The 14,076-nt window shown below is 37.7% G+C and overlaps 2 protein-coding genes across 8 annotated transcripts in view; both read right to left on the reverse strand.

The window, feature by feature from the left end:
- Nucleotides 1-1,921, reverse strand: part of pfn4 (profilin family member 4) — a 31,149-nt gene extending 29,228 nt beyond the window's left edge. For all 3 annotated transcript variants that reach the window (XR_013799944.1, XR_013799945.1, XM_079632428.1), the window contains exons 1-3: nucleotides 1,722-1,921; nucleotides 1,461-1,595; nucleotides 4-109 (exon numbers count right to left, since the gene is read on the reverse strand). Coding sequence is in view for 1 of the 3 variants with exons in the window: in XM_079632428.1 (XP_079488554.1) it covers nucleotides 4-109; nucleotides 1,461-1,595; nucleotides 1,722-1,835 (355 nt within the window). In the remaining 2 variants the exon portion in view is untranslated. The remainder of the gene's footprint in view (nucleotides 1-3; nucleotides 110-1,460; nucleotides 1,596-1,721) is intronic.
- Nucleotides 1,922-2,099: 178 nt separating this feature from the next.
- The window catches only part of itsn2b (intersectin 2b), a 34,252-nt gene continuing 22,275 nt past the window's right edge, over nucleotides 2,100-14,076 (reverse strand). For 2 of the 5 annotated variants that reach the window (XM_079633956.1, XM_079633957.1), the window contains exons 18-39: nucleotides 13,196-14,001; nucleotides 12,971-13,095; nucleotides 12,624-12,781; nucleotides 12,101-12,191; nucleotides 11,809-12,005; nucleotides 11,479-11,522; nucleotides 10,939-11,105; nucleotides 10,803-10,848; nucleotides 10,587-10,708; nucleotides 10,265-10,361; nucleotides 9,986-10,180; nucleotides 7,486-7,607; nucleotides 6,845-6,951; nucleotides 6,583-6,766; nucleotides 6,285-6,383; nucleotides 6,010-6,177; nucleotides 5,107-5,319; nucleotides 4,841-4,962; nucleotides 4,481-4,563; nucleotides 3,730-3,813; nucleotides 3,454-3,627; nucleotides 2,100-3,323 (exon numbers count right to left, since the gene is read on the reverse strand). In XM_079633956.1, coding sequence (XP_079490082.1) covers nucleotides 3,166-3,323; nucleotides 3,454-3,627; nucleotides 3,730-3,813; nucleotides 4,481-4,563; nucleotides 4,841-4,962; nucleotides 5,107-5,319; nucleotides 6,010-6,177; nucleotides 6,285-6,383; nucleotides 6,583-6,766; nucleotides 6,845-6,951; nucleotides 7,486-7,607; nucleotides 9,986-10,180; nucleotides 10,265-10,361; nucleotides 10,587-10,708; nucleotides 10,803-10,848; nucleotides 10,939-11,105; nucleotides 11,479-11,522; nucleotides 11,809-12,005; nucleotides 12,101-12,191; nucleotides 12,624-12,781; nucleotides 12,971-13,095; nucleotides 13,196-14,001 — 3,562 coding nt within the window. In that variant the 3' untranslated portion in view covers nucleotides 2,100-3,165. The remainder of the gene's footprint in view (nucleotides 3,324-3,453; nucleotides 3,628-3,729; nucleotides 3,814-4,480; nucleotides 4,564-4,840; nucleotides 4,963-5,106; nucleotides 5,320-6,009; nucleotides 6,178-6,284; nucleotides 6,384-6,582; nucleotides 6,767-6,844; nucleotides 6,952-7,485; nucleotides 7,608-9,985; nucleotides 10,181-10,264; nucleotides 10,362-10,586; nucleotides 10,709-10,802; nucleotides 10,849-10,938; nucleotides 11,106-11,478; nucleotides 11,523-11,808; nucleotides 12,006-12,100; nucleotides 12,192-12,623; nucleotides 12,782-12,970; nucleotides 13,096-13,195; nucleotides 14,002-14,076) is intronic. The other 3 variants (XM_079633958.1, XM_079633960.1, XM_079633959.1) reach the window with 3 other exon arrangements.

Raw genomic sequence — 14,076 nt, forward strand, 5'->3', positions numbered from 1 at the left:
TACCTAGTTTCTCAACTGCTTCCACACAGATACTTGGATACATGCTCTGTGAGTACGTGGCAACAATCACATACAGTGCAGTTCTCACCAATATCAGGCCATGTCCTTCCTAAACAAAGACAATAAAGAAAAATCAGTACCGGTAAATTAAAAAGTGATGATGTGGTTATATACAATTCATCTGCACTTATGGGTCAACTCAATAACATATGCATGTTTTTTTCTCTCTGGATTCATTAAAGGTAGGGTAGGTAATTTCGGAGAAGCTAGCAATAGCAAGCTAACTTTGAAAGCATCATATTCTTCTATCTACCCTTTCTTCAGAGCGCTCCCAAAAGCCATGCCTCAAAAGACATGCGAGCAGTCTGAGGCCGTGAACAGTTCCAGGCAAAACGTCACGGGTTGCCATCTCTTCATTTTGCTTACAACATGGCGTGAACGCAGTACAAGCTTATTGAAAACTGAGCTTTTGGAAAAAGCTTTCCCAAGTGGATAAATTTGAAAAACGGCAGCGCTATTTTCGAGTTTTAGCGTGGACTGTTAAAACAGGCATTTGAAAACAATGACGCATGTTTTAGTCATGTGACGCATATTGAACCGATAGATGTGTTTATACCGCTATTGTGCCTGTAATGAGCTATTCACTTTCACGCTGCTGCTAAAGATATGTTACTTTGTACCCTCTTCATATCACAAATGTACTCGCAATTGCTCTCCTGCGGCAAAACATGACAGCAGTTGCGTTTTTTTAGACCAAACATATGACGTTGACTGAGTGCGACCTGGACGCATCAGTGAATGGTGAGATATTTTGCTAAATAATAATTTTGCATAATCCTGCCAGAGGAATAACATGAGAACTTGATTGTCTTGTTCTGTCTGTATCATCCCAGGGAGCTTTACGCATGCGCAGTGTGGATAAGAAATCTTTTTGAAATGAAAACACCATTTTCAAATGTAGCCTATCCGGTTTAATGTAGACGTAGCCTCAGGCGGAACTGTAAAAGGCGGCTGCTGTTTGTCTGCCTGAGCAGAAGTATGGGCGGAGGCATGGGAATACATGTTGACAGGACAGTATTCAGACCGAATGCAATGATTGGACGAAAATGTTTTGGTCCTGAGACTTCCACAGAAGATATGTTTTAATATTTAGACCACTTCTATTATTGATTACAAACAGGATCTGAATAAACTTCCAACCAGTAGCCTATAACAAAAAGTATTTATAGTTGTTTTATATATTTTATTTTTTATATAAAATGATAACGTTACATACCTCTTTTTAATTCCTTTAAAGGTTACTTTTATGTTTGTTTTTTTAGGGTAAAAATAATTGTGAAACAACGTTCGTTGTTACGTTATCCGGAGACAGCAATGTGTTATTTTAAATGTATAGCCTACTTGTCTTGTATATTTTGAGCAGGTTTAATTAAACATAAGTTATAGAGTGTGTTACTTACACATTTTGTATATATCGAGTGTTTGTCAGCACGCACGCAGGTGTAGAACTTGTTCCTGAAGTTGAGTCCTCTCTGCCTCGTTACATCCAAGTGTTTGAACGAGTCTATCAACATCTGTGTTTGTTCTGGACAGACCTGTTTGAAGACATTAAACTGATTCAACTAAATGGACAATTTGTCCTGAACAAATATAGAACCGTTACAACTTAAAATAACATGTTTATCTGTAAGGAATGCCAAGACCAGTTGCAGTAAACTTACTGTAAAATTGGACGCAGCCGTTACGTCGCCTGTTTTAGCCACAAGTATCACTGCACTCTCTACATGTTTCGTGTTAATGAGACCCTCTTCTAATAACTTTGGAAATGGGTTCATATTTAAATGACATCAACAGCACTCGAAATGTGTGTTAGATATATGTCGAAAACTCAGCAGTTAGGTCGCCCTTAACAACCGTCTGACTCTGACTCATACGAACAGAAGCTCCAAGGTTACCAAGAAACATTCACCATCCCTAATTAATATTCATAAGTGGGCGTTTGAATATGTATTTTTTTATAAGTCAAAAATAAACTAAATGCTCTTAAAATTGATAAAATATTTCATCTGTTTTGTACACAATCACCCAGTATGCTTTACAACATTTTAAATGATTTTTATTTGCATCTCAAACCTGATTTTTTTTTTTTTGCATATTTGTGCTTAGAGGCCTTTTGTACAATACAATACTAGAGCTTTTCCCCTCCAAAACGAATACTTGGCTACAATGAAGAACAAAACCTAGAAAGAGAAAAGGGAAAAACGGAGTGGGGAAAAAAACATTTGCAGAATATTCAACAAACTTTATTACATGTATAGTTAAAACTAAAACAAATAAACCTAAAAGACAAACTCAGGGACTCAATCTCTTGAGAGAACATTCATACTACTTCAACTCAACAAAAATATACAATATTAAGACCTTATCTGAATGCTTTATGGCAATCCAGATATACTGGGCAGCGTAAAATGTGCAGATAGTTCAAGACGCATAAATTAACATAAATAAAACTCAGTCAAGCACACAAAAATCAACAGTTATTAGAACTTTAACCAATCATCCCTTGTTAATCACCTCATTTGTACCTTCGTAAATTAAAAACTAGTAAGCTCTGCAAAATAAGTTATACAGACAAATAAGCTGTTATAAGATTTTAAAGAGGATACATTTTCTGGTGCAAATTAATTCTATAACGGTGAAGTTTAATGGAAGAATTGGCAGGTAAGGCAGACAGATAATAACACCACCTGGTTAAGTGTTCCTGATGAGAAAATTCAAGTTAAAAAATGTTCTCATTAACTTCAGATCAAAGCAAATTACGATTATAACAAATATAGCTTTCAATACAGCAATAAAAGACAGTATATTTGAAGCAAAATATAGGTCCTGAGATATCTCTGCATCCAGTGGTAAATTATTATTCGGGCAATAAAGCAAACAAAACAAAAAAATCCCCAAATTTTCCTTTTCATTCCTATGTCACTTGATAAAATGCTAAACTTGGCAAAGTTGTGAAGGCTAACTTGTCTTCCCCATCATCACGTATTCATTAGTATGTTCCACAGAAGTAGAGAACATCTTAAGGCAAAGGTCAGTCTTGCAGATCTCGAGTTAGTGGCGAGACGATGTGCTTGAAATGCCGTTTTGAAGGGTTATTTTCTCCCGTCATTTGGGGGTTTTGTGGTCAAACAGCTGCAGGTCAAGCCGAACCCAAACCTCTCCTGTGGGAACTTCGTGAAGCAGCAGCCTCCTGGTGGACGGACCTTTATTCTCAAGCTCTTTCTTAATAGTGGCTACAGGAACCTCAGTGCGACCTAAGAATTCTATAGAGGGAGAAAGAGAAATGGAACAATGACAGTTTAGGGAAAGTGTAATATTAAGAGAGATCCATTTAAGACTAATTAAATGATATAATTTAAGAAACAGTCTTATACTCGCTATTTTTATACTGACCATCTGGTAAAAATTGCTCCCTCTCATATATCGTAATGCAAAGGACATCTTGATACAGATCTTTAATGTGAAACTGACAATTGAAGTTCCACTTGGGGTTGGAAGTGTCATTGATTGTTCGGGAAGTGAAACCCTGAGAACCCATAGTCACTTCACAATATGAATTACTCTTTCCTAAAAAAAACAAAAAAACAAATACAAAAATTATTAATATACTATAAGATGTTATGGAACATTAATGCATATATATATATTTATATATTTTTATGAAATCACCATTTGGTTTGGAGGATTTTAGCTCCGTTGCCTCCAAGATGGTGACAAGCAGGCGACCAATTCCACTTGCCTTCATTGATCGAGCTGTAAAAAAAAGTATAAAAACATGAACTTGGGCAACCAGTTGTAATTATTGTTTACATTTTAAAGACCATGATATACACTACCGTTCAAAAAATTTGAGGTCAGTGAGGTTTCTTTAGTGTTTTTGAAAGAAGTCTCATGCTCACCAAGGCTGCATTTATTTGATTTATTTCATTTATTTGAAGAACAAAAAAAAAAGTAATCTAAAGTAATCCGTAATCTTGTGAAATAATATTTATTTATTACATAATAATAATAATATAATTTAAAATAACATTTCTATTATTATATCTTAAAATGTAATTTATTCTTGTGAAGGCAAAACTGAATTTTCAGCAGCCATTACTTTCCAACAGAAATACGCTGATTTGGTCCTCACGAAACATTTCTTATTATTATCATCATCAATACTCAAAACAAATGTGCAGCAAAATATTTTTGTGGAAACCATGAAACCTTATTTACAGGATGAATAGGAAGGTCAAAGAACAGCATAAAATAGAAATCTTCTGTAACATTACAAACGTCTTACTGTCAATTTTGATCAATTTATTGCATCATTTGCTAGTATTTATTTCCTTAAAAAAACATTACTTTACCCAAACCTTTGGACGGTTGTGTTAGTAAGCGAGTAGTCATATTTAATGTTCCTATAAATAGTTTTTACACTGATAGGCCTTTTCCCGTTTTTTCTTCTCCGTCTCAAGGAATCCTTCTGATGCTGTTTTGATCTTCTGAACCCATGCAGTCCTAGCAGGATATTAGGCAGATGTTAAACATTTTGTGGCATAATGAAAACTATATATGCATGTATCGTTTCCTAGAAGCAGATCCAATAATTTGCATTTCAATTCTGTCAGTTACTCGTGCAGTGTAATTTCAGTAGCGAGATAGGCAGCTGTCCCCCCCCTTCTTGTACAGTGTGCCGATAACAACATTCCATGAAAGGTTCATAAAACATCCCATGTATGCAGTAAATAGTGGCTTGCTGATAAGGCTGATAAATAGAGTGATCGCTGAAACTGACCTCTCGTTAATGTTCTCGGTCTTCAGTGTGTACACGCGATCTATGTGGGAAATGTGGAAGACGGGCTCATCACTGGACGGATCTGACGGAAGCTTCACCAGAACTTCATTGAGGAACACAGGCTGGGAACACAAATATACACATTAAACCAGTGTTTCTCAAATGGTGGGTTGCAACCCAAAAGTGGGTCACAAGTCCGCTTTGAGTGGGTTGTAGAGTGTGACAATAAAAAGAATACTACTCTATAGGGAGGAGTGGAACCCTACCGTCTTGTATATCTTGTACTGGGTGTTGGATTTGGGGCTGAAGAGCTTGTCCGTTCCTGAGGAAGTGAACTGCCTGACAGCTTGAGTAAATAGCAGAAAGTCGTTGAACAGAAAGGCGTATAACTCCTTATTGCTCTTGGTTTTAAACACCTTCCCGCTGTGCAGCAATTTACGAGGACCCAGGCAGTTGGTTAGAGAGTTGAAGGTCATATTCTAGACAAGTGACGTAACAGAAAAGTAAGAAATCTACTTCTACCTTCAAAGCATATGAAAATCTAAGCCAAAGTATAGCCAATCAGCCCTCATAATATTTTCCACTACCATTCAAAGGTCTGGGGTCAGTAAGATTATTATTTTTTTTTCAAAGAAATTATTTATTCAGAAAGAATGATTATAAAATGATTCAAAGTGAGGGTAAAAAGATTTACAATGTTACAAACATTTAATTTTATTTAATAATTTTATTTAATTGAATACTATACTTAAATATTAAGTAGCAGAACTGTTTTCAACATTAATAATAATAAATATTAAATCAGCATATTATAATTATTTCTGACGCATCATGTGACACAGAAGACCGGAGTAACGGCTCCTGAAAGTTAAGAGGAATAAATTAACTGTTTTCTGTTTTAGTATGTTTTGAAATGTATTTGAAATACTGTAGAAGTAATATTTCACAATATTACTTTTTGTACTGTACAAAGAAAATCAGCCTTGCTGAGCATTAGAGACATCCTATAGAGAAAATCTGACCGACCCCAAACTTTTGTACGGTAGTGTATATTCAGACATCAGCCTATGATCGATCTTGAAATGCATGTTTTAATCATCAGAGACTTCTTGTATCAGGAAAAAAAAAAGATTTCAAATGTCACATGACTAAACGGCGTGCTTTCTGACCTCTATGATGCTTTCACACTGCACATGGGATTGGATCCACTCCAGCCTTTCGGAGTTCTCCTTCTCCCTGACGCCCTCGTTCACCTGAGAGCACAGCAGCTCTGCCTTCTCCAAAGCCTCTAGCAGCTGCATATAGTCCACATGAGTGTCTGGAGTACTTTCCAACATCTGGACACACAAATACAAACACGTATTGGTTAAAAACACACTAATCATTCGCTTTCACTATCAATATCTAAGATGAGAGAATAAAACATTATTTTCATAGTACTCACATTTTTAATATGGAGAGGGTAGCGAGTGATTCGTTGCATAGGTTTGAGTAAAAAGCTGGACAAAGGCATTCCTTTACAACGGTAGTCTGTTGCAATTTTCTGAAAAAAATATTAAATAGTGAGATTTGACTAGGGTTTTTTTTTTAACCAAATACTCAAATTGAGGTTTTATTAAGTTGGAATAATAACCTCTGGGAAATCTAAATTAAGTTTTTAAATTAAGCTTTTTGGGATATTTAATGTATATTTTAAAATTAGAATTTTTTTTTGCCGTTGCAAGTGAAGTAGGTGTGGCTACCTTCAGGAAAGTTTTGAAGTCTGGCTCCTGGTCGGTTCTCTGTTGGAGCAGCGCGGCACCATTCAGCTGGCAGCTGCAGAAGCGGATGTAGGCCTGCATGTGTGACAGCTCAGAGGCCAGGATGTCCCCGATCATGTGAACAGGCATTTTGTCTCCTCCGCTATTTTTCCTAGCCTTCAGGGCCCTGCAAATACACACATCATGCATGATATACGCTGCACACTGGAAAAAGAAAAAATATTTTCAAGTTAACCTCACATACTTGTGCATCTTGGAGCTGCACTGGATAAGCTCCCTCCAGTTGACAAATATCATGTTCATTTCAGCCTCAGTGAGACGGCCTGATTCAGACATGGGCTTGTGGAAGACCTTAAAAGAGACAAGAAAGTAAGAACAAGGAAGTAAATATAATTTTATCATCCAAAAAAAATAAAAAACATAAACTAATTAAATCAAATATGACACAAAAAAAGCCCTGTCGAGTGCTTTTGCAGTCATAAAAAGAAATGTATTTAAATAATTCTTATTGAATAATTTAAAATAATTAATAAACCTAATTCTTGTATACCATTTTATAACACTATTATTAATTATTATACTTTATTACACTACTTGTTTTTTTTAAGTCATAATGAAAGACCATGAACTGCAGAAAATTATTAATATTATTCATAATAATTTAATTAATACATAAAATAAATAAACAAATATAGTTTTCCTTAATAAAACAAATTTTTTTTTTAAATATAATATTTGTTAAAAAAAGCTTTGCATCATTTTGGTTTACTCTTTTTGATATTGCGGCACAGACGAAACCTGTCGGTGCCTTTTTGGTAAATTGCTTTTTTTACATTTCGAAATTACTTTGGATAAAATGTGAATGTAAAATAGGTGATTGTGTACCTCTAGGACCAGCTGTAGGTCTTCTATGTATTTCTCCTCAGTTTCAATGAGCTCATGGATGTAACCTTGCCGTTTCCTCTCCTGCGGGCTCGTTGAATCCCAAGTGGTCTGGTCAGCGCACCCTACAAGAAAACCGTACAGGTGAACTCACCCAGACACTTGAAGCTCATAAACACAACAAAACACACACAAATTGGAGGCTCCATGAGATCCTTCAAAAGTCTAACTCCAAACACACTCCAAACCAAGAAGAATAATGTCAGCCGCAGTGTATTATTATGACACTCCAAACTGCTCCCGAGTGAATCCTTACCTGCTGGTGGTCTGTCCGTTTGACCATCCATGGCGTCTTCATCATTCACATCCCATAGCCGCAAAAACAGCAGTTTACCCCCTGAATGATCGCTCATTCTCTTGAGCTGTTCTTAGTAAACCTGCTCATTTACTGTGATGAATATTGCAAGCATGCAGGATTATTCATTCTGTTTACACCCATAATACAACAGCAGGATTATCATAATTACATGACAGTGAAGATTAGCAAGATTAATTCTGTCAGTAAGTCCACAGAAATTCATGGAGGTTTCATATGAGATAATATAGCCAGTTTATTTTATGTTTACTTAAAACTTTTAATTTGTTGATAATTTATTTAAGTGTACATAAAATGGAAGTTGTGTTAGTCATTTCTTCCCTATTGTGACGCATATCTGAGTGAAATGGCTTCTAGAACAAGAAAAATGTAGGGCAGGACTTGATTTTTCCATCGATTGGATCATTGAATGGTTGTGGTTTGCTATTGCTGTGATCTAATGTGAGTGACAGGTTGTCATGCCCTCACATCATCAGAGAGGAGAAGAGATATTGCAAGAGGAAGTTATTTTGATTAAAGATTACAGTCAAAGGGCACATTAATTAAATAATCAGAATAATAATGATGTGCACAGAAAAATAATTTATAATAAACAGTGCACTATTCCATAAATTGTCTTTTTTGCTTTCATGGTGACATAAACTTTGGAATATTTATGGGCTATGTTTTTTTTTTATGTGTATCTGGAAGTTTTTTTTTTTTTTTTTACATTGGCACTGAACTCTTATATTACAAAAATTAAAAAGGGACGACGTTTATTTTTTCCAAAAGACTTTAATGTCTAGATTTCTTCAAATCAAATATGTACAAGACCCAAAGTATGAGAGATATTTGAATAATTATTAACAACATCCAATAAAATGATATTAAGGCAAACATTCGTCCACAGTTTCACAACTACTTGCATAGCTTCCTGTATAATATTAACAAATCTGTTTATACAGAAGCGATTCATGCACAAACAAGGCATAAAACGCAGTAAATATGTAACAATACCACCTAAGGCGAAATCATTGTGCTTAAAATAGCAGCAGCAGCAGCAGCATAACTATAAACTATAATACTAAATACACCACAGACAGTAATACAAGTTGTCTTAGTTTTTACATTGATTTCAAACAAACTAAATACAAATAAAATTGAAGCAAAAGATTCAAAGTGAAACTGCCTCAAAAAAGTGACAGGTCTTTGTTCTCTAAAATGTCAAAGTGCCTTCAATAGCCAGAGATCAATAATACTAAGGTAAAAGATGTATAATAACCAGAAACGTATGCAAACAAAGTGTAACATAAATGTGATTGCGATGACCTACAGAGGCAGTTCCACATTTTGTAAGATCCCTTCAAAATGTAATATCCCTTAAAATGACTAAGGTGCAACAGTTTTACTGTGAATTCTCATCTTATAAATTAAGCTGCCACACATAAGAAACTCTAAAAGCATAATTTAAGAAAATTCAAAAAATGAACACCACAGAAAGACTCACTATCCCTTACTAATTAGGTTAGGATCGGTCCAGATTACCAGTCAATTGAATGAGAAACCTTGTTTTAGTTTAACACAAATGAGATGGATAAGGAGAGATAAAGGAGGGTGATTGGGTGAGTAAATGGTGGTTTCAGCGGGACCACCTCCACTGTGAGAGGGATAGTGGGTCTCTCATGGGCGAAGGGAGGGAAAGGTGTTACCACCCTACAGAGAAGGACACAAATGAGAAGAAAAAAGTGGAAGGGGAAAAAGAATGTGTGACAAATGAATGTAGCTAATTTTGGAGAAGGGAAAAGAAAAGTCTAAAATTAGATACTACATGTCCACCTGTAAATGACTGGAAAAAAATACTTTTTTACTATAACCCCCAAAAATAAAATGAACCAAAAAGGCACTATAAAATAACACTACTAGGTGCTGATAATTACACTAAATTATAAAGTGGTTATGGTTAAAAATGTAATTGTAATAAAAATAAAATAAAACTGTAATACACTGTCATAAATACGCAACAATATATATATTTGTAATAATCTGAACCCAAATTAACTTTCAAAAGAAACGTAATGGCAATCAAAAGCTTGCACAATAATTCAAAAACAGAACCAAAGTTAAATCTGTTTATGGGTCTCTACTTACACTGCTGACTGGGGTCGGAATCTGAGGTGGTCAATTTCACATAGTTGGTAGGAATCAAGCCTGTGACCCCATTGAGTTCTCCTTTCCACCAGTCAGGATCGCTTTTGTCCAGCACATTGATAATTTGACACTTCGAGAAGCTTAGCTCGTCCTCGTTCGCTGCGGTGTAGTCGTATATAGCGATGACTTGGCCGACTAGAGAGAGGAAGGACAGAGAGAGCCATAAGGAGAGATGCACAGAGAAATAAATCAACCCTGGATATTTGTGCTGTTTCTCACTAGCAGCAGATGCAGGTGTAGATTTGCCACTGTTTGAGCCCAGGAGCTTGACATGCGAAGCAGGGAACCAGCCCTTCTGACGCTTCTTCCCCCTGGCCTGAAGAGGCAAAAAGTGATTGTTTTATTATTTTGTTTGCAAAATACATGGGGAAAAAAATGACAATTATCCAGTTGGGGACATATCATGGAAATACATTGTAGTTGTGATTTTAGTTGTTAAACTGTGTTTTTAGTATCTTGATTAACGTAAGTGCGGGGGGGATGCTACAAAAGTGTGGAAAATGACTCATTTAAAGTCTTTGTGCACAAACAGCTCACTCACCTGCAGTTCCCCGAGCCACCAGCCGGAGGGGTTCTTGGTGAGGATGAGGATGAGCTGGCCTGGAGAAAGATTTAACTGCTCTGCTCCTGCAGCAGCGTGTGCAGTGGTCACCTGGGCCACTTCTACAAACAAAATAGCAGGCTGTAGGTTTAGATCACTATAAATTAATTACTATATGATTTTAATGCTGTCATAGAACGTTACACTGTTACTCACCTGGTTTCTTCAACAGCATTCCAGGTTTACCAGAGAGACTAGAAGTCTAATGAGAAAATCAAATAAAAGTTCTATCACAACAAACAACATGTATAAATGCCAGTATAAAGATTAAATTATATAAAGATTAAATTACATCAGTCTCCTTTGGCTTGACGTAATTTGAGGGGAAGACTCCTGATCTGTCTCCGATGCTGCCTCTCCACCACTCCCCTTCTCTCTCTGATACCAGGACGGTGTCTCCCTCAGTGAAGGTCAGGTCTCCAGGCTCGGGGCTCTCGTAAGTGTACAGCGCCACGTATTCTGATGACGGGATCAACATACAAACATGGTTCACAGAAACTCAGGACTGAAGGACAATGCTGATGTCCATATATATAATATGTCCATATTCACAGGCATAACAGACACAAAACATACTGGACATGAATATACACACACACACTCTCACAAGCTCTCAGGAAATTAATGTTTTTGGGCTGCCCACAAGAAATATTTAGCTGTGTTAAAAACGAATTACTAGATAAATAATTGCACACATACACCACCGTTTGGGGTCAGTTAGAACATTTTTTTTATATACTTTTCAGCAAATGACAGAACAGACATTTATAATTTTACAAAAGAAAATTTCGATTTCAAATTAATGCTATTCTTTTGATTTTTTTGTTCTTACCTTCATAGTTGGACCCATCTGCTGATTCTGATCCATCAGTGGGACTATGGAGGAAAAAAATTAATAAACATCAAGAACCAAACAAGATGATCAAATAGTGTTTAAGTGTCAAACAGTGAAAGCGAAGAAAACATCTGAATTAGTGTCTTTGCAGAAAAACTGGCACCTCACGACTATGGTGAGTTTTATTATGCAAAGTTTAAAAACAACATTCACATTAACACTTCCCACAGACAAAGTACACGTAACACTCACAGCTACACACCCATCTATTATGTAAAAAAAAAAATAGCAACATCACAACCACTTTAGAATGGTGTGTGTATTTACTCTGCTTGTGCGTCACTGCCGCTCAGCACTGTAACATAGGTTTTGGGGAACCACCCCTTAACCCCACTGAGTTCTCCCAGCCACCAGTTCTCCTGCTGCTCCAGAACTGTGATCACATCATTTTTGGAGAAGTTGAGATGGTTGTCCGTTTTTGCCGTCCAAGAGCACAGAGCCTGAGCTTGCACATTCCCCACCACCTGAAAACACACAGAAAAATGTCATTCCATTCCACTACAAGGAAATTGTACCTTACATAAACACTACGTGGTCATTCTCAAGGAATCCTGCATACCTGACCATGGTTGGAAGAGGCAGAGCCTGTGGCGTGGGTTGGGGTGAAAGCAGAGTTCAGCCGAGATCCACTCTGTCCGTCACTCAGTTTACTGGTGAAGAAGGTGTTTTAGAAAATTCCACATGTTCTACTGTCATGCTCAACAAGACTTAGAAATTAAACAGTGCATTTCTATAAAATATTTCACACAAAGTCCTTATTTCAACTGATAGTTTTTTTTAATTCGTTTTATTTTATTTTTCATAAAATTAAAATAAATATGGCTTTGTGATTTTTTTTATTATATTTTATACTTTCAGATTTGGTGTGAACAGGTCTTGAACTACAAATGAATTTTGCCTCTTTTATATGAAATGCATGCAGTTTGTAGCTGTGAATGTTTTCAGTGATCGTTCTGTAGGCACATGCACTTTGTCTGTGAGTGTACATTGGGAAAAGTTTGTAGAAATGATTGTGCTACAGGTGTACAGCAAATTAAGCATTTGAACAATGTGAGGTACTGTATTCAGATTGGAGACCGCACCTGACGGAAATGGAGACCTGTGGCTTCAGAGCTTGTTTGGCCACGACCGGAGCCTCAGATTTGGCTTGCTTCTCCACATAGCTCTCAGGGAACCAGCCCATCTTCCCTTGCCGACTGCCGTACAGCCAGCCCTGCTCTCGCTCTAAGCTCTCATCCACCTAAACAAACACAAATCCTGCTGAACAAACTCGAACTCCTAAGCTGTGAACATCAAGCAGTTTCAAAGCAACCTCCACCCGAACTGCTGAGACCATACATCATTCAAGGAGCAGCTGAAGACACACCTCTCCTGCAAGCACTTTACCACACCCTTTAACCAATGCACTTATTTTTCTTGTCAAACTGACCTCAATTAGGTCATCGCTTTCAAAGGAGAGCTCATCATCGTTTCTGGAAGTGAAGGGGTAGAGGGCTTTAAATGTCGTCAGTGCTGCTGATCTTCTGTGCTGTGTGCCAAGAGGATGTTTGCTGCCTGAAATCACAAGGACATTCATTCCAATCACAACAGAGATGACTCGACTAGTCACGCTAGTTGATTTTAAAACTCATGGTACACTTTTTTTTTTCCTTACCCTTCCTCTCCTCCAGGCCACGCAGAAGAGCAGCAACAATGTCTGATTTGAGAGTGGTCTTCTTGTTCTGTTCTTCGTCTCTCAGCCTCACAGCTGCGGCCTCTTCCTCCTGCTGTTTCCTCTTCCTCTCCTCATCCTGTTTCTTTTGCTCCTCCTCCCGACGCCTCCTGTCCTCCTCTTCCTGCCTTTTCCGGTCTTCCTCTTTTCTCTTTCTCCTGTCCTCCTCTTCCTGCCTTTTCCGGTCTTCCTCTTTTCTCTTTCTCTCTTCTTCTAGTCTCTTCCTCTCCTCTGCATCTCTCATGGCAGCCTCCTGTGCACGATGTCGCCTCCTCTCCTCCTCCTCACGTTCCCTTCTTCTTTCCTCTTCTCGTCTGTCCTCCTCTTTCATCTTCCGCTCCTCCTCTGCCCTTTTCCGCTCCTCGCGCTTCCTCTCCTCATCCTCCAATCTAAATTCTTCCTGCCGTCTTCTCTCCTCCTCCAGTTTTTTTCTTTCTTCCTCCAGTTTTCTCCTCTCCTCCTCCAGTTTCCTCCTTTCTTCATCTCGCCGCCTGCGGTCCTCTTCTTCCTCCTGCCTCCTTTTCTCCTCAAATCTCTGTCTCTCTTGTTCTCTCTTTTCTTCCTCCTCCTCCCGGGCCTTACGCTCTCGTTCCGCTTGTTCTTTAGCAGCCTGTAAACGAGCTTGTCTCTCCCTCTCCTCCTCCTCACGAAGTTTGGCATCTCTCTCCTCCTGTATTTTCCTCTGTTTCTCCTCCTCATCACGCCGCAGTTTCTCCTGCCACTGCCGCTCCTTCTCCAGTTTGATTCGTCTGCACGAGGAAATAAATTTTGCCTGTGAAATCCTGAATGCTTTTAAAAGGCTCTGTAAGTGTGAGTATACTATG

The sequence above is a fragment of the Phoxinus phoxinus genome (genome assembly GCF_949152265.1).
Source record: "Phoxinus phoxinus genome assembly, chromosome: 13".
Taxonomy (NCBI): Eukaryota; Metazoa; Chordata; class Actinopteri; order Cypriniformes; family Leuciscidae; genus Phoxinus; species Phoxinus phoxinus.